This window comes from Taeniopygia guttata, chromosome 15 (genome assembly GCF_048771995.1).
Source record: "Taeniopygia guttata chromosome 15, bTaeGut7.mat, whole genome shotgun sequence".
NCBI lineage: Eukaryota > Metazoa > Chordata > Aves > Passeriformes > Estrildidae > Taeniopygia > Taeniopygia guttata.
Window position 1 is genome coordinate 2,650,264 of NC_133040.1, and position 20,494 is coordinate 2,670,757.

Sequence of the window (20,494 nt, forward strand, 5' to 3'; positions counted from 1 at the left end):
CAGGTTTCAAAAAAAAATTAATAAAGACAAGACTGCAGTGACCTATGAAATCAAAAATTGTATATTGATTGACAGAAATAGTTAACTAGTTATTCATAAAGTAAAATCATTAATATAGCTGGTACCTTATTCAACAGCTGTTGCAAAGAATCCACAAACCTGACCCATTTACTGAATTAATGACTTGCATCTGTGATAGGTAACCTTTCCAAAACAAACTACTTCAGAAGTGTTCTGTCCTGTCACTGTACAAAACTACTACTCCAGGAGATTTTATAAATGCAGTATTTTCTTCCCCTTTTTTAAAGCTACTCTCAGGAGACTATTTTTATATATATTTGCCACTTCAGTGCTGCTGTGTCCAAGATATTAAGAGATGATGGTTTCACAATAATTAATGTTGGAATAGATCTCTAAGATCATCAACCAAGTCCAACCATTAACCCAGCACTGCCAAGTCACCACTAAACCATGTTATCTTGTAATAAGATTTCACTCACTGCTGTACAAAGAATAATGAACACAGATTTATTAATCTGTTTCCTCTAATGGATTTTCCTGTAATGGAACATTTCTCAATTAAAACAAGAACTGCACCTGTGGTTTCCACTGGTTGCCGCCCCTTTTGATTTTGTGTAAATGATTTTGTGTTTCATCTTAGAGGCAAAGGATTTTCATGTATAAAATGAGCTACTAAATATTTAGCTTTGGAAAAGCTGCAAGCAGGTTGGGTGTGCTAGGTAAACACAAGATGTTTCTGAGGAACAATGAAACCAAATGTGTCACTCAAATTTCTTACAGGATGCTCTACTGCAGTAGTGATAGGTCCTGTACTGCCAGACAATCATTAGCCATTTCATGATATAGCTCCTAAAATCAAAAACTGAACTGTGTTACGTCTCAATCCAGCAGAAGAGGAGTTAGAAACAGCCCCAGTCCCAGTCTGTGTACCTGGACTGCCACTGCTGTGTCTGTGGGAAGAGGGATTTCATTCTGTATCAGTCCCACTCGAACAATACGTGGCCTTCTCAATTGTTCCAAAGCAGCTCCAAATCCATAGCCCTGTAGTTCAAAACCTTTTTCCTGGGCTGCTGACAGTGCAGCAGTTGGCAAGTCAAGTTTCCTGGATTGAAGGAAAGAAAGACATTTCAAGATGAGAGTTCTCTTTTTCTGCTCTGAATGCAGTGGACCAAGGGGATGACAATTCTACCTGACCCTGCAGAGACTCCCGAGCTCCCATGCCCAACACTCATCCATCAGCCAAGGCACAGCAGTGAGCAGCTCTTGTGCTGATCTCACTGTTCACCTTCACCCATCGCCCACCATCCCCGTCATTCCCAGACACTAACACCTGCTGCAGAAATCAAGGAGCACGCAAACTTCCACCTGCCACAGCTGGATTACAAACTTTCCCTCCCATGTCATTTCCTCAAGTTTAATCCCTACTTTTCAGGCCCCATCACCTCTATATCACTGTTCCCATCAGGTCTTCCATCCCTGTCCGTCATCTTCTCACACTGCCCTGCTCCCCACACCTGGATCACCTCAAAAATACCCCAGTCACCTCACTGCAGTACCACAAGCCCTACTTTTCCTTTCCCCCTGTGGGAATCCAGGGCTTCCCTCTGGCTGCCCTGGCAGGTCTGGGACCCTGGCAGGGGTCAGGAACCCCCCTGGACAGAGCCCCGAGAGACACTGTCTGTGATCTCTGTCCATGGAGAGGAGTTTTCAATCTTACAGGATGAATTACAAGCTTTGAGTGTTTGATAAGAGTAATAATTAAGTGTGACACGGGTGCAAAGGTAAAATTTTAGGATTCTAGATTAGGGGTTCAGAGGGGACAAGATGGAAGAATTAGGTATGTCTTGTCCTTTTCCTCCTTCTTCATGCCCTCCATGTTTCACTGTAGTGTTGGCATTTTTCTATTGGTTTAGGCTGGGAGCACACTATTCAACGTAAATGATAAATATTGGCACATTATTGTAAATATAGTACATGTAGTTTCTAGTATGTAATATTTATACCATCCCACTGAGGGGCAGAGCCCCGCACGCTGCCCTGCAGGACAAACCTGCGGCAGGGCAGCAAAACATGTTATAAATAAGCAAGAATAAACAACCTTAAAAACAGCACAAACAAATTATAGCAGAGCAGAAAAACAGAGACTTTCTACAATCTCAGAATCACCAATACCCACAAATTCCGACATCCCCCTCCAGGCCAGCCCTGTGTTTTGCACACCCGCCCTCACAACTGCCTCCTTCCCCTCACCCCCGGGCTGGGCATCCCCGCGGAGCCGGGGGAGAGGAACGACGGAAACCCGCAGAATCTGGGGGCAAGCCTCCTGGTGGCGCACCTGGCCTCGCCCCCATAGAGGATCCGCTTCACCTCAGCGAGCTCCCCGGGCGGGATGTGCCGCTCCAGGCACGACTCCAGCGACTCCAGCGCCGCCGCCATGGCGGAGGCCGAGCGCGCGCAGCCCCTCAGCCGCTCGGCGCCCCTGCACTTTGCCCCGGGCGGCCCCGTCGGCCACGCCCCGCTCCCCTCACGGGTTTTGGCGGGACGCTCCCGCCCGCTGCCCTCAGGGACGGAGCGGAGGAACTCGTAGGTGCCCCTCAGAGGAGCACGGAGAGCTCGGGGCTCGTAAGAGCTCTTGGTGGAAAAGAACCACAAAAGTCGGAGAGTTCACAAAAAATCACTTGGCGTGAAAATCGTCATGTTGTCCCTGACGTACTGTGTGAACACAGAGTAGAAAGAGAGAAAAAGGGGTAACTATAGGGAAAAAGAGGGAAGGAGAAGGAGGAGGAGGAGAAGGAGAATGGAGTGAAGAGAAAAGAAGGAGAGGAGGAAGGAAAGGAAAAGGAGAGGTAAGGAAAGGAAAAAGATCACCAGCCCTGGTTCCATCGGTCCACCCGATGGGATATCGAGGCGATGTGGCTAGTTGCCACTCCTGGACCAACTCTTGTGCTTCAGATATAACTCGTCTAAAAGCAGAACATCTTTAGGAGCTTTTTCTAATTATACCTATCCGGCAAAAAGGTTTGGAAATAAGTCTTAAAATGGCAGTGGTTCTCAGGGATATGTGCGTGTCCATTGAAGTTGCAGTAAAACTGAACAGGAGCCAGTAATAATTGAGTTTAACATGGATTTTGAGGCCCATTATAATTGGAAATCCATTCCAAAACCAGACTTAATGTCAGATAAAGGATTGAACCAATTAAGACCTTGATGTGGGACAAAATAAAAGTGCATCAAATAAAGGACATTTCCTTTTGCAGGTCCAAGGCAGACACCCTGTTTAAAGCAGTTATCCCCACTGAACCACTGACCATGCCTTCTGCTTCAAAACACACAGAAGTTCACCACATAGCAACCGCGTTTCTCATTCGAGTGGAACACGAAGTCCAGGGATGGCTACACTTCTCTAAATATATCCCACTGAGTTTAAGCACTGCTTTATGTATCTGCTGGAGGATGTAACAACTTTCAGCACTTAGCATTTGCAGTTGTTAAGTATTTTGAGTTAAATATTAAGCCTTTTAGACTAAATTAAAAAAAAAAACATGTCAGGGCGAGAGTGTCTAATATTTAACTTTAGGCAGAAAGTGTCCAGGAGTAGTCTGGTTTCATCAAGGTATTTGGAGACACATGATTATTTCTGTCTAATTCACCCTTTTTAGCCAAAAAAGTTGCAGTGAAATTACTTTTCATTCCCAAACTTGTTTCTGAAGGGTGATAATAAGCAGTGACTGATACATAAATTAGATTTTTCATCTGATGATCCTAATTTTCTTTAATGGGCAATTTTAAAGGTACCTATCTGTAACATTTTGTTCTGTTCATGGCTGGCAGATCTTTAAACATTTGCAGGGAGGGAGATCAATGAAAAAAGAGGGGGGAAATGAGGGGGCCAAGTAAGTTCATTTCCGTATCGGCGTAGCCAGGATGTCAACAGATAAAGCATTTCTGGAGGATTCATAGAAACAAACAGAAGGGCTTGGGTTTCTCTGGGAACTGTTCAAGTTCTTTTCTGCCTGGACTGCAAATTAAAGGGAAAAACAGCAGGTCTATTTTGTATCCAGCTCCTGAAGAAGGTCACATAACTGAACTTTTCTCTTCAAGTTCTATTCTTAGTGTGAACTTTCACTGACTTCTCTATTGGTGCCTTGTTTATTTGTAATTTAGTAAATTGTACTACATGTAGGAAATGGACCTCATGGCAATAAAACTGAAGCCCCTGAAAAGAATACTTAGGAACAGTAGAGACCTGAAAAAACAGAACATTTCCTGTGCACCGTATCAACCATCCTGCAACAACGCAGTGAGGTCCAGACTGCATGAATAGGAAATGACAAGCCTAGAATTACTAATAATGATGAAAGGAGACCAGGCTATTCCATAGGGACTGTGTGTATATAAAGGTATTACTCCAGCCAACACAATAAACCTTCAAAGCACGAAATTTTAATGTTGAGCAGGAAAGTAACCTAATAAAGGAAGATGCCTTCCATACCCCAGACAAAGCATATTAGAGGGCTTGGATTTAAGTCTGGACGTTCTACCTCAGTCATTGCAATTATCTGTTAAGTAGGATGCTTGAATCCAGATCCCAGTTCTGTTTCTGACTTCTTCAAACCTCTGTATTTAAACTTCTTCCCAGTTCTGCATTACCTGGACCAAGTAATTGTTTTGGGAAACAGCTGAAGCTTTTGGTATGAACCCAAACAGTAATAACTGATTTAGAGGGAAATAAGTATTTTATGGAACAAAAGCACTTCAAAACGAGGGGAAATTCCTGCAAAACAGTTCTGAAGTGCACATGCTTTTCATCTCTATTGCCCTCAGTCAGGGTGGTCCATAAAGTCGGGTGTAGAAGTCAAGACCACACAGTGCAGCCTGTACAGAACCAGTTCTTGTGTGTTTCTGTGCTGAAACCCTGCGTTGCACAGACACCATTGAAAAGCTAAAACTGGGCTTTGGTAGTGCTGGTCCACAACTCTGTGCTGCAGCTGTTCCCAAGAGTTCCTGTAAAACCCCACAATAGCACCCTGGCATTAGTCAGAAGCACCCTGGAGAATGAATTTAAGAGCCAAATATCTGGAGTTCAGGCTAAAATTGGGAAAGACCCAAGAAAAGATTTAAACAAACAAAGTCTTTTTGCTGTAGCCCAAGATAGCAGGAAAGACTGAACAGCATCACAAACCAGGGAGGACTAGAGGCAGCATTTCTGTCTGTCCTTCCTAAGGCAGTAGCAGTGTAAGTACTCCCTCTGAAACACCCAACTTCTTACAAACACTGCTACTATTATCATGTGAATCATGTTTCTGACACTTTCTTTGCATGTCAGTCCTTGAAATTGGTCACACAGAGTTCCCCAGAGCAGCTAAATAACTTAATATCTCATGTCCCTAATCCAGTACCGCCCTCAGATACCCCCAGTGTCATGCTTCTGGTCATTAACACCTATCAAGGGATTTGGGTGGACACAGATGTGTCCTGCAAGGGCAGGTGATGTTGGTGCTATGTCTAAGCTTGCTTTTTTAATGCTGCAATACCCTTTAAAATTATCTTCTACAATGTCCTATTCCAGTGGCCACAAAATAAAGTACTGAACTCTACTGCAATCAGGTCTTTACTTTGCTTCACCTCAAATACAAATTCCCTTGCTTCATGTGGAAATATAACACAATTATCTCGAAACACACCTGATTCAAAACATTTCAAGTGTAAGAGACAGGCAGTGAAGGGAAATTAGCATAATAGAAGTGTAGGAGAGGAGAAGGTCTGAAATATAGAGGGAAGATAAAACACTAGCTTCAGGCTCCTTAATACACAGCTAAAAGAAGGGAATTGGTAGCCTTCCTGTCTCTCCTGCGTTGGTTTAAGGGTGTTGTGATGCAGGAAAACCAAAATTCTCAGTTTTAAAGTCACTCCTTTGTACCATGACCTCTTGCCAATAACACTTAGCTCTGGTGGGGCTTTTGGGGTTTGGGTTTTTTACAGACAAAGCTCTCTTCCTAATTCTACTTAAATCCTTACAAGCACTGTTACCAGTTTTAGAAATGGGTCTGTATGTAAACTTAAGCCAAAGTGGAGCTGAGGATTTTGATATGGATGGAAAATTGCAGCCTGCATTTAGATTACCTGTCTTAACTGTGAACTCTGCAACACATAGGTACAATCACCTCAGAGCAGCAGAGCCAGATTACAAACCTCATCTAGCTGGCTTTGTGCCCTCTGCTTTTGGCTTCCTGCTGTTCTGAAGGCTGGGTGAGGGGAAGTGGCTGAAAACTGAGGAAGTTTATTGTTGACAATACACTTTGTCTGCTCTCAGGCATGCCTGGGACCAAAGCAGTCCCCAGGCAGCCCCAAATCTGGGCAGTGAAATCTAAGTTTTTAGCTACTCTCCCCTCCCTCCCACAGGAAAAGCCCAGCTCACAGTTTTCAGAGTTAATGTATCTTTGGAAGATCCCTTCTGTTGTTAGTGCTGTTGTCTTTCTAGCTAGAAACACTTTCCTTGATTACTTGACTGAATCACACCTGAAAATGTATCTTTAAAGCAGAAGAGATTCACAAATTGGCTAATCTGCCAATTAAAAACTCCATCTTCCTCCGGAATATGGCTGTCTCCCTGGTGCACAGGAAGTGCATTAAAGAAGTAATAAAGACTCATAAAACACATTTAGTGATCTAACATTTAAGAGCACAGTTCTTATTCATTACTGTAACTTTCTGCTAAATTACCACCAACATGATTGCTCATGGGCTCAAAAGGTCAGTGTTATTTTTGCTGTCGAAATCATGGAGTCTGGGAAACAACTGTGTGTAAATTGCTGATAAACTGGAACAAAGACAGAAGAGCAAAACACTGAACATATAAGAATGCAAGTAAACCAGCAGGAAAGGAGGGGAGGGGAAGAATCTCACGGACAGTTTATTAAAAGAACAAAAGAATAAAATCTGGCGCATTTGTTTTCCACGGGTTCAGGAAGCCCAATTTTAGGCACCTACTATAAATAGAGTTCTAATGCTTCATCAAAGGGAGTAGTAGTCTATACCAAAATGAATTTTAGGTATAATGTGGGAAGAGGAAGATGTCCCTCCCCTCACAGGAGGAAAAAGATCTTTTGTTTCAATCCTTGCAGAAACTAGGTATTTCAAAGTGTAAGAGCTGGAGAGATGAGAAAGAGTCTGGAGTGTGACATTTCTATACTGCCCAATTCCTGTCAAGAATATTGTTAGAAAATGGAATTAGCAAACAACTGATTTGGAACTGAGTGATCTGATTTTGAGAAAGATGGGCTTGAATTTATCACTGGGCTACCTTGAAAATCCTCAAGGAGTTCCCCTCTGAGTGGAAGCTCTATGTGAATTGTATGAACTTTGGAAGAGCTTTTGATAGAGATACTGTATTGAAAGGAGTGGGAGTTTGTTTGAAATTCTGAAAAGGACAATTTTCAGTCATTTAACCCTGCATAAGGGATCTGATTGTAATATAATACCAAAGAGCTACCTCAGAGCCATCCAAGTTAAAACTGAATGCAGAATACAGGAGCCTTATATTGCCCTTAAGGGCAAAAAAAGTAATTGAAAAATTATTTCATGCAAAAACCTGCAAATTGTTCCAGGTGAGCCTATTAGATGGCCCCAAGACCCATTATTTTCTAGGAGAGAGCTTTGTTTAAGCTGTTAACCAAAGCTCTCACCTAGAACCAGGCCAGTGGCAAAGTGGTATTAAATGATTCAATACACTGCCCTGGCTTTCAGTTGAATGGCGTGGGGTTTGATGGTGTTCAAAGCAACTCAACAAGGGCCTTGAAGAGGTTTGTTGCCGGAACTTGCCCACTGAACTGGACACCAAATGGATAACTTTTAGGAGATGCACTGAATATTTTTTGGGCAGATCAAAACCTGCACACAACAGTCAATAGAGTGCTACATTAATCTTTAGTTTCACACTTGACGGCACAAAAGGAACAGCAACATTCACTACCAGTCAACACCTTGCTTTTCTTGGAAGGCATTCATGCTGAGATTGAGAAAACTACCATAAGGCTCTCTCTCACAGAGAATGAGACCCTTCCAACCACTGGAATCATTAGGGAAGACATGTTAGATCTCTCATACAGGCCCTGTATAAAAGGACCTCCAGTGCAGGTTGCACAGGCTGGCCCAAAGACAGGACATTCTCCATATTAAAATACTTCCTCATTAGTCTCTCACCAAAGCCATTCAACTCACAGCTCCCACTGACCAGAAGGAACTAGACCTGCAGAGTGATTTCAGTGGTAGGAAAGGGAAGAAAAACAGGAGCATCTGTGGGATCCATCTGCTGCACCTTGATGCAGGAGCACAAGTTTGTGCTAAGAAGTGGCAAAGGGGCTTCAGCCCTTCAACTGAATTTGCCCAGTGAGTTGATCCATAACCCTGACACCCAGACACAGTCTCTCAGGATTTCAGAGGTTTTATACACAGGGACTGACACACCCAGCCTGGAAACTTCTGCTTGAGAATAACCTGATCTGCTGTAGAGTTTATTTCTGAGTGCATACTTTATTCCACAGTAAGAATATCTGTGATATTACTGAGAATACAGGGCACTAACCAGAAGCAATATCTCACTTGGACTGCAGATTTCACTGCAATCAGTTGTTTGGTGTAAATCAACCCTTTCTTCAGAGAAGTGGGAAGACAACAAAACTTGCCATCTTTTAAGGACAACTCATGGAAGGGATGCTGTGAGACCTCAATGGCACATTTGTGTAGTGAAGGCCAGTATCTCTGGCTCACAGCAACATGTGAAATTGGGCAGACGGCTGCAGCTGCACTTGGCAAACAAGCAGTAGGAACATAAACTTGACACTCTAAATGATGGTTATTGAACTGGTGTCTTCATGAACAGCCTAGATGCTGGCAAAAGGGCATGAGGAAGACAAAACAGAAGTTTAATTAACTCAACAGGAAAGGAAAAGTCTCCTAGATAAAAGGAAAACAGCAATTTCTGATCCAAGTGTTTAAAGGGTTCTCAGACCTTCCCAGGCCAAAGAGTGTCTGTGTGTAATGCTGACTTCCTTCCAGCTCTGTCTGTGCCAGAAATAACTTGTCAATGGAGTATATCTTATTAGTGTACCTTTTATCAAAGCCATTCCTGCACAGGAAAGTTACACTTGCTGCTGACGTGCTGCTGGCACATGAGGAAGGAGGAAGGTGTGTTTATGAAGAGTGTAACACATTCTACTGTCCTTCCTGAGCCCATACAAATGTCTGCGGACTTGTAATGGCACAAACCAAAAACTTCAAATGAGACAGCACCTGTGCACCAAGGCAAGAGGGGATCTGCAAGGATTGATTTGCCTCTGCAAGATTTTAGGTATTTTCAGCATCTTTTAAAGGCTTGTTAGTAGTTTATGTCACAGATACTGTCATTGGTGACATGTTCCCAGCCACAGCAGGGGGAACCCAGAGTGATGGGAGTGATGCCTCTGGGTCATGTTTTACTGTGGTCACACAGGAGCTGAAATGTGCCAGGCAGGTTGTGCATCCAGAACAGACCCACGTGCTCCTCAAGACACAACACGTAACTTGACTTGAGTGATGTGCAGGTCCCTGGAATTTAAACCACTGGACAGAGATAAGAAGACAGGATGTGTTAGAAACACAAAGGCAGTAGGAAGAAGGAAGGGAAGAGATTGTGGATGACCTACTGGTGGAGATAGTTTCCCTGCTGAGCAATAGTTACCATACCAACAATTTCTGAGCAAACTTCCAATGGTTACTGTCGAAAGATTCTTTGTTTGGCTTTGGGGATTTTTCTGTTTACCAGCTAGACTCCATATGAGACCTTTGGTCCAACCTCACAGTGCAGAGTTCTGTGGGTCCAGAGGAGATGTCAGTACTAAATTTATAGCCCAAATATCATTAAGGATGGAATGTAGTCCTTTCCAGGAATGAGTGAGACACTCTTCCCACAGCCAAAGAGACGGGCTTTTATCTCTTTCCTTCTACACACAGGCACCCTCCTGCTCCCCCACTGTGCTGCATGCATATAGCCATTTCCTGAAACATTTCAAATTTGTTTTCCTTAGGTTATTTGTGTCTACAGCCACCAGATGGTCTGTGTCAAAGCTGATATGTTCAACATATTATTCCATTATCCTATTAGGTTGAACATGTCCTTCCTCCCATGAGAGCTGTTAAGATATCACCCTTACAGAAAAGAGGCAGCTTTAGTCCCACTGTCACCTCCTTTCTCCTTCAGAATAACACACTATCCTCAGTGATCCTATAGCACATAGCCAACATTTTAGACTATCTTGATTTTCTGTGTTCATACTTTCAAGAAATAATATCTGGCCATTTAATATCCAGCTCCCTCAATGAACAAGCTGCACCCTTGTATCCGATGTGATAAAAAAAAAGCTGTGAAGACTTGAAAAAGACATGAAATGGTGCTTTCTTATTTTCAAATAAAAATTTCCTATCTTGTTTTATAGGACTCTATAATTTGAAATGATCCTCCATCAAGATACCCGTTATATTTCCAAAACTACCCTCATGATCTTAAAAAGTCTTGGAAAACATCTGCAATTCAGGTCAATGACATTTAAACTGAGGAAATGGTCACCTTTGGTTTTCCTCTATGGGCTCCTCATGCCCCTGGGAATGGGAGAGCAGAAATTCCTGGCTGGTTTCCATGACCCCAAGGACTGAACTTTGCTTGAGGAGCCTTCCCAACCCCTGCAGCATCTACAACTAAGACAGCTTCTGTCAACAAAGTTTATTCAAAAGATGCTGTTTCAAGTTGGTAGGGGCAGAAGGCAATGGGAGAAGAGAGGGAGGCAGAGAAAGCCTCACTGATGGGGATGGAGGCAGCCAGCACACAAAGGAATGAGCCTGCGTCAGAGATACACTGGGTCTCCTGTGGGAATTCTTAATCACTAACACCATGAGCACTGGCTCTTGCTTTCCTCCAAGATGTGAGTCTGGGTGAGAAATACCCTGAACAAAGGATCCTTCTTTTACATACCAAAAATAAGTGTTTCTGGAAAAAAATGCATACCCCTCCCCTTTATTTGCATGCCTGGAGATTTTTGCTATCTGTTCACTCACCCTTTACATCCTCTGCTCCACAATGGGAAGCAGTCCCAAGCGAGTCACTCACAAATAGGTTGACACAGTTCAGTTCCTCCTGGGCCTGGCATAATGACAGTCACCAGCATCAGCTCAGTTCCAAGAACTGAATAAAATTAGATATTTTTTAAAAGCCCTCATCAAGCCAGGCTGTTCCCTGGGAAGCCCCTCTAGCACAGCCTCCTCCTGTATTACTCAGGAGCACTGAAGAACACATATCTGCCTATCTACACATCCACACTCCTCACTCTGACTCCACAGAGCATTAGCAGGACTTCAGGCAGAGGTGACGACATGTGAGTAGGGTCCATAAAGCTTCTTCAAGAGACACTAAAAATCCTAATTGTCCCAGGAAGAGACAGTGGTCACCTCAATTACTGTTGCATCCCCTTCAGCTATAGAGTTTTTATGATCTTGTAACACACGGATTGTGTGTTCTCCCCAGAGAGGTGGGCAGATGAAAATTAACCAACAAGGCACCTAAAACACAGAAAGGTAATTAATAAATTGGTATTAGGGAAAAATGGTAGAGGCTGTTATCAGTAGTTCCTGCTGAAAGTGGCTGATGTGTCACCATTTAGATGATGGCAGAGCACCTCTGAGAGATGTTTTGGCTGAGGAGCAGTCCCTTTGAGCAGCAGTGGAACTGTTACTGAGGGATGGGACAATTGGGGAATGTCAGAGAGTGTCTTACATGTGCTGTAGCTCAGACCATATCTAGTATCTCTTCTAATCCACAGGGGTACCATTTCTCATGCCCTTTCTTGCTGGATTGCTTTTGTCACTATAAATCCAGATGTTCAGGCTTTGGGAGGGAAGAAGCAATTACACTGAAGGGCTGCTCAGCATTGCAAAACAACATCCAGTTAGGCTGTGATCCTGAGGAATTGCAACACTTTAGAGATTCACTTGGACCTTGCATTCAGTGTACAAAAAAATGATACACTGACTATCACATCTGCTGATCTGTGCTTCTCTGGTCACCTTACGTGCCTAATTTAATGTAAATTATTGCAGGTCTTCAAAGCTTCCTTCTAGCATTGTGTAATTTCCCACTGCAAGCAAGATCTCTTCAGAAACCAATCCACTGGGAAGCTCTGTATATACAAAGCTGTAGTTTTTAGTGGAAGCTCTCCCCAAGGATATAAGCAAAATCTGAGTGGGAACATTCCTCACTTCCTACAGGTACAAAGAATCATGCTCTAGTCATGTTGAATCACAAGATCTTGAATTACCAGTCCTAGAGGAATGCTTACTTACAAAGCAATGATTTAGCAGAATAATAGAATATAAAGGTGAGAGGAGCAGCAGCAGCATACAAATACTTTCTGTCTCACCACAGTTTCAAAATGTGCCCAGCCCTTGGAGCCACAGATTAGTGGACAGAGGCTGGGAGCACCAGTAAGAGCTGCCTGCAAATGATATTCCTAAAGATTGTGCAATTTAATCCAGCTATTATGAAGATGGATGGATGCAGCATGCACACATATTGCTGCCTGCTCCACACAATGGCTGAAATTGGGCAGAGGGAGGGAAGGCATAGGGTAATTTACAAATAACTAATATGCCTGTGGCCTTTCTTCACCTTTCCATTAGACAAAATATTCATATCCCAGGCAATAACCCTTTCCAGTCCTGACCTCTGCATCCACCTCTTTCTTCCTGCCTCCGATTTGCCAGTGATTCAGCTTCTCTCATCCATGTACTTGGCCTATAAGTATGTTCTCATTTACTTTCATAAACTCAAACAAAACTTCTAAAATTACTATCATTTTGTCTTTTAGCTGCCTGCTTACAATTCCATATGGTCTGGATGAACTCAGATACATGATCAGATTGCTGCTTGTTTCTCTTATTCCTTCTTATTCCTCTTATTCTCTTATTCCTCTTATTTCTATATCTCATTTTTTTAATGCTATATTTTATTTTAGCTTGTTTAATGTGTACAGCTGCTAGCAAAGCAAGGGCCAAACTTAACAACAACAAAAAAGATATTTAAGGTAATTTCCTTTTTTAAATGTAGAAAACCATCTAATGCCCAGCCTTCAGGATGATTTACCTTGCCTAACAATGAGCCCCTTGGGTTTATTGAACCTCCACTTCTTGTACATGCAGGGACATGTTTGCAGTTTAGGGACATGTTTGCAGTTTAACCAAGGTGAAAAAATAGCACTTTCATTAGTTGCCAGGCCAGTAAACAATCACAGCCAGAAAACCTTGTTGCTCATCCTTCAGGGGCACCTGAACTAAGTGAAATACCATTACAAAGGATCGATTATGTTACAGTTGAGAAACACAGGAATGTCTTCCTGAGCACAATTCCAGAATGGGGTCTGCAAACAGAGAGTGCTCAGGGGACCAAAAAACCCACAAAACAAAAAAAAAAAAAAAATGGGAAGACCCTGCAAAAACCAAAAGAGACCTCATAAATATGAAGTGAGAAGCCACACAAGTCCAAGGCAAAGCAAAGTGCTGCCCCCCAACTTGCTGCTGCTCTCTGGCAAAGCACTGCCCAGTTCAAACAGCCAGAATATTTTCTATCTTCACCCATACAAATAATAACCAGGGTTAATAATCACAACATTCAGAGTAATTTAGAGACACTTTTGCTCTTAAATTGCTTAATTGCTTTTAAAAATCCTTTGTGGTTGCCCCATTCCCCCTTGACTTCTTGGCACCTCCCTAAGGGCCTTAGTCTTGATGCTGAGTCAAGTAATTTGTCCTGGTCTGAGTCTCCATCATTTTCTCCTTTAAGAGTAAAGAAACCTGCCTGAAATAAGCCATCAGAGAAGTCCACAGAAGAAGCTGCTTTACAGACCTGAGATATTTACCCCAAATTGAACAGGATTTTATTTCCTCTTGTCTCATGCAGAATGACACAACACTGTGTCACCTCCTCAGGAAAGACCACTTGCATGAGTGTCCCCCAATCCAGTCCATCCTCAACTGAATACAAAACTGACACGTCCATCCCTTCTCATTGGGATATTACGCTCAGTCCAAACCTGAATTCACGGTCACACACAGGCTGTGAGTCACACTGGGACATGCATATAAACAGCAATAAATGTATTTGATGGGTCATTTACAGAGCCATCTGCAGACCAAACAGCTTCGTGTCATCTCCAGCCCGGCAAATCATTTAATCTGAGCAGGGAGCAGATTAGCCAGCAACTTGAAAGACCACAGACAGCAGAGGGAGCACTCACTGCTCCGGTCCTCAGCTCGAGCATCCTGTCCGAGTTCGACAATGCAAAACAAAAGAAAAATGACCCCCGGTGGCCACCTGGAAAAACGGAGGTACCAATATACACGTGCACTTGTGGTTAAAATGCTGCTGAATTATTAGACCAAGTTATTGCCCAAATCAGGTGCTTAAGCAGGGCTGTGTTTTGGAGGGTTTCCCCTGCTGCGCTGCACCAAGCACACAGAGATCACAGCACGCATTTAGTCCTGATTCTGGTTTGTATCTACGGTTTTACTGGACATGTGGAGATGCAAGAGCAGTCTGGACTGGACTGCTGGAGCCCCTAGTTTTGATCCCACCTTTCCTGCAGTGCTGCTGGAATTTCCTGTGAAGGCTCTGTTTCACCAGATCCCAGCATCTGACTGTTGAAATAGAGGCAACACTGAGCTCCCCCATGAAGTGTGGAGACCTCTCATGACAGTCACTAGAGATGAACAATCTTGTGAGCTGAATCCCATCAATTTAGTGGCTGAAACATTCCTCCAAGTACTAGACATTAAGCAGCTAAAAAAAAGAAACAGTCAGGGGTTAAATGTCAAATTTACACCATTGAAATGCAGGGCAGATGCTTCCTAGTCTGTTTATGGGATGTTACTGGTGGGTTCTTGTCAGCAGTTCTGTCAGTCCAGAGTTTCTAGATGTGTGAGGAAAACCCCCAGTCTCTGGGCTCCAGAAGTTGCCTTTCCCCTGCCATGTGCTTCCCAAGCTATAGGAACAGCAATTGCCTCTACTCGGCAAATCAGACTTATTCAGACAAGCCCTTCAGACCCTTTCTGCTCCTCAGCAAGCAAAAGGAAATGCTGTAAATAAGTGGAAAGGCTCAATGCTGTCACTATTTCCTGACTCCCAGCACCAAATGAGAGCACAGGTGTCTGTGATCAAGGAGAATATTCCTGATGAGAAACTCTCTGCAGTCTTTTGGAGATTTCTTATCAAAAGGGCCTCGTTTGTACACCTGCTTCAGCCTCTGACCCGGTTTCTCCCAGTGATGCTATTCTTTTCTCCCTCTTCTCTTCTTGCTGGTATTTGGCACAAAGAAATATCAGAGAATCAGCTAGTATATCCTTGGATGCCAGTGTGGAGAGGTATGGCCAGCCTCAGCACTGCAGCACACAGCTTTTCAGGAAGCAGGAGAGCATGAGGCAGAGGAGAAGAAACCAGCAAAGAAACAAAAAGCTGAAAATTAAGAAAATGCAGAACAGATTCACAAGATGAAATGGAAAAAAAAAAAAAAGTGAGGAGGAGAGGAAGAGTGCAACAACCTTCAAAACAACCTTCAAAACAAACAACACCGGTAGAAGTTGAGGAGCATAAAGAGATACAACACATTTGAATTTATTGGAACAATAAAATTTTTCCTATTCATCCCTGATCTCTGCCAGCCATGCAGAGTCAGCTTCAATTACCTTACCTCAGGAATATTCATTACAGGAAGGTGCCCTGTGTGTATCAAATTAGTGCCTTTAGAAAGCCCCTTCAGGAAACATCTACATGCCCCTTATTCAGTTAGCGGGGAGGGATGGAGTAGCGATGCCAGGTGGGAAGGGGATTTTATGCAAACACGGGACTGATGGACTGACAGGGACATGTCCTGCCTGCACTGAATATTGGTGCAGCCTCTCAATTGCTTCCATGCACAAGAACCATCATATTTTAGAGAAAATTAAATATTTTGAAAAAATTCTAATCTAATCTAAAATGAAATATTTTGAAAAAATTCTAATCTTAGATGGAAGATACTGGGATGAACAACTGGGCCTGGAGGTACCCACAGGGGACATCTCCTTTTAATCTACATAAGAGACCAAGACTGATGAGCATCAGATGCCTTTGGAAGGTGTTTTAACCTCAGTTTTGTAATGAACTTATGGCATTGAAACAAGCAGCCAAGTCACTTGGAGCAACAACAAAGACAGTATCAGTCCAAAATGTTCCCCCTGTAGCTGGGGTTGGGAAAAGGTGAGATTTCCATGTGCAATGCACAAAGGTCTCAGATGCTGCAAAATATACCAGTCAGCTATTGGAACAGCCCCTGACACACTGGTGCAAGTCTTCAGCACATTTCCTAAAGTGCTGAACAGAGATCTCAGAGGACATAGCCACAGACTAATACCTCTTTCAGGGACATGGTGTCTTACAGAAATGTCCCATTCTCCTGCTTTTGTTGCCCCAGGGAAATGGGATGTAACATGCTGCCAACAGCTGCTAGCAAACAAGATTGTCCACATGGCAGCTGTAAGGCAATGGGACTGAGAAGAGATAAATTTCTGTCTCTGACAATAGCTAATGGGCTCCAGGCAGACTGGCAGCTGCAAAACACCCAGTTCTCTGCTCTGGTTCTGCTGACCAGGCACCTCTGGGGCTGTACTTTGAGCTGGTGAAGAAAAGAGGCAGAACAAGTCTGCTTCTGTCTATTTTTATGCTGCAGCTCCATCTGCTTCTCTCCACAGCTGGCAAGGCCTGGAGCTCAGTTTAGATCCTCCCAACAAAAGCCTCTTTATGAGGCATGGGAATCCCCCAGCACTATCAACACCACTTGGATTGGAGTGCCCAGGCACGGGCTATTTTGGGCACCACAGGTGGTTTCTCCATCTCACTGAGCACAGGGATGGAGCCAGCAGATGCCTCACCACAATACTGCTCTGCCATTCCACCAGGGGTAAACTGAGCAGGTGAAGGCTCTAAAAAGCCCATTGGATCTGAGGGGATGGGACACAAAGGGAAGAGTTCAGGGAATGGGTTTCACAGGTGAGACAGAGCAGAATTTCCATCAACACTGAGACTGAGAACTGCTTTTGAGGCAGAAAAAGAGAGCAGAGCTGATCAGAGTCTCTGCCCTGGAGCAAAGCACTAACTCACCCCACATCTAGACCCAAGATCTTCATCCCACAGACTCCATACCCTAGAGGGCAACCCCTGCTCTGTCTGGGCAAAGCAGAAAACTCCTTTTCTCTCCTCTCCTCTCCCCTGTCCAGGCAGTAACCCCTTCCTTTGTGCTGAGGTTCAACATCTGCTTGCTCCTGTTGGAGAGAGCTCCAAGCTCTGGGTTTCCCCTCAACACACAAGCATCACAAAGCTCTCCCAGCCTCTCCTTTCTCTGCAATCTTATTGCATGGATGATATTTCCTGTGTTTATTTTTCTTGTCTGCTTAGCTGGCCTGGAGGGTCTCACCTGCTGGAAAACTGCCATTACTTCTCTATCTGCAACACTGGCAAAGGGTTAGCAAAAAAAAAAGGGTTTAGGTCGCTTCTAGTTTTCTTGGGATGTCTGACTACCAGCAGAGGCCAAAGGCCACAGATGCTGAGGGAGAGCAGGTTCCTATGTGTCCTTACCTGGAAGTTGACATCAGCAGATACATCTCTTTAGGAAGAAGAACAAGGACACATTTCACAGCGCTGGGATTCATCTGGCACGGAGAGAACACAGCCACCTGGAAAACACTGATTTCATGGTTCTGTCCTCAAGGACCTCCCTTTGGAGACTGTGAACGTGTCTGTGCAGCATACAGAGCACAGCTCTTCCAAGACCTGACTGACACACAGGCTTCAGTGTTCAGTGTCAGCCACATGTCACTGACATCCCGACCCCAGGACACAGCCTCATGCTTTTGACAGGAAGAAGGCATTAAACTCTCCCAGGGAGGATTGTATGTCTCACACAGTGTTTCCAAATCAAATGCTGATAGAAAGGTCCTCCTGCAAGGGAATCAGAGACTTCTGTTAGCATAGAGAGCACATCTTCTCCAGCCACACAGGGAAAATCTACAGGAACACGGGTGCTGCAGTCCTTGAAAGTGCAGGTAGTTCTGAACCATGGAAAGACACAGGCAGCCCTTGCATCTTGGATAAACTTCTCGTGCATTAGGTCTGGTGTGTGGCAGGAAAGGAAGGATCACCTGCAGACATAGAATTTAGGGTGGGAGAGAAATTGCTTGGGAAGCAAGTGCTCAGAGAAAGGAAGCTAGAAGTGTTTCTGATCAAAAGACTTGATTCTTATGTATTGCCTTAATCCATAAGGAATAGGGGATCTTGGGTTTGATTTTGTTGTAGATGAATGCTAGCTGAGTTAGTTCAGTGGACTGGAAGGCCTCAGTGCAAGTTAGGGATATTATTGTGTATTTCCTCTGGAAGGAAACCAAAATGCTGTTTCTCATGACTTCAGAAAGGACACAGCTGTAGAACAAGCAGCTGAGTCTCAGTTTTACTTGTGGCATTGAGTTACCGATGGTGGGAGAAAAGACTATTTCTGTTTTTCCAATGCAACCTTTAGCATTTTGATCCTTCTGGAATTAGAGGAGGATCTTGAGTATGGTCTGAATTTTTTTTTGTCTCCACCCTATTCTGTTCATGCTTTTGGCATGGATATAAAGAAAGGCAGGAAACACTTGGAATACTGGCCTACTCCCAAATGGCACGCACCTCAGAAACAAGGCAGTCAGCTGTCCTTTAAGGTGCTGAGTGCCACGTAGCCCAGCACCCCTGTACTGGTGCTGAGTGCTCTCCTCTTGAGGCTGTGCCTTTCAAGCAGTCACAATCTTTGCAAGTTAACTGCAGCTGTCCCCCGGTAGCCTCTCTGGGACTGGGAATGCAAACATTAGCCCTCTTCTCCCCAAAGTCTTTTGGATCTGCTGAATAACTTCACAATTGGATGCATTACCAGCACAGAACAGCTTCAAGTCATCAGCATGCTCCTCAGTTGCCTGCAGGGAGCCTTGTGTATCTCAGAGCTGGATCAGGAAACCTGTGATTGCTCACAATCACATTAACAGAGAAGACAGGATGTCAGGGAGTCACTTGGCAAGTCTCAGAGCTACCATTCCTGTCACCTGTGAAACCAGTCAAATTCTCTGGATGATGGAATGATTTCATATCATAGGATCCAGTGTGTGTGGCAGGGCTGCTCAAGACATTAACACAGGAAGCAATATTGTTCAATGTCGACTTAACTGCCTGGCAGGTTATACAGTGATGTGGAAGGATGGGAGCCCGCCTGGGCCCAGGACTCACAGCCCTGCAAACAGCATTTCTCCTTGGCAGGATTCTTTTTTTCTATAGCTCAGTGGTAAAAGCTTGTATGAGCATGGAGAGAAAACAGCCTTCACCCAGCCCAGGTCAGCAAGGGCAGAGGTGCTGGGCCCAGCACACCTGTCCGCAGGAGGCTTCAGCATCTGCCACTGCTCAGCCCTTCAGCACCTCCAAAATAGGAACTTGGCAAACAAAGCCTACAGAGTGCATTGCTAAGCAGAACGTTCTGCCGAGTCCCAACACCAGGACTGTGTGTTATAGGGCACTTGCCAATTCCAGAGTCAACTTTATTTATTATACACAAGAAAGGTCATGACGAATCTCAAAAGATAAAATCTGTGTCTGTCAAGTCACCTTCCTTATTTTCATTGGCCCAGACCCTCATGTTCCACACCAACAATAACAGGACATGGGTTCAGGAGGCACTGTGAGCGCAGCTTACCCTGAGATGGCCCAGGCTTGTTTTTCATTCTTCATAGAAGTGATCCAGGCTGCTCAATTCTCTTTATTAGGAGGTGTTGTTTTTTTTTTTTCCTGGATGCAATCACTACACTGCACAAGAGCCCTGCATCCATGGAAATCCTGAAGAACAGGCACAAGATTTCACAGCCCACATGATGCCAAATACCCAAATGATGCAGCTGGAAGTTCTCCAGCCACATGAAGTACCCAAGATATGCTTAACTCCCAATTAGCAGAAATACCCTGGACCAATACCAGCCCAAAAAACATCCCTATTATCTCATCAACAGCTGAGGCAGCAAGATACCCCATGTACATGGATCTCTTCATTGTCATCATGAGCTGTTACCTAGGAAAAACAAAAGATGGGAGCTGCCTCAGGTTCTGGGTAAATCCTTGGCTAAACCCATTCAATTGCAGCTCCAAGGCTGTCAGTGTCCAAGCTAGCAGGTTTAAAGACTTCTCTGGGATCTGTAGAAGTTGCAGTCACCTCTCTGGATTGCAGCAGAACACTCCCAGAAACCACAGTCTTTGCTTAGGAGTTCAGGGTAACAGTCTTGGACCACACAGTATGGATCTGCACTTCACATAACCTCATCTTTGTACAGCTTACTCTGAACTTGCAGATGG

General features: G+C 44.1%; 1 protein-coding gene across 3 annotated transcripts in view; it reads right to left on the reverse strand.

Moving 5' to 3' along the window:
* Positions 1-17,751, reverse strand: part of UPB1 (beta-ureidopropionase 1) — a 28,968-nt gene extending 11,217 nt beyond the window's left edge. Inside the window, exons 1-2 of one of the 3 annotated variants that reach the window (XM_072936194.1) lie at positions 17,711-17,751; positions 952-1,123 (exon numbers count right to left, since the gene is read on the reverse strand). In XM_072936194.1, coding sequence (XP_072792295.1) covers positions 952-1,123; positions 17,711-17,736 — 198 coding nt within the window. In that variant the 5' untranslated portion in view covers positions 17,737-17,751. Of the gene's footprint in view, positions 1-951; positions 1,124-2,356; positions 2,518-17,710 lie in introns of those variants that run through there. The other 2 variants (XM_002199876.6, XM_072936195.1) reach the window with 2 other exon arrangements.
* Positions 17,752-20,494: the final 2,743 nt, after the last annotated feature.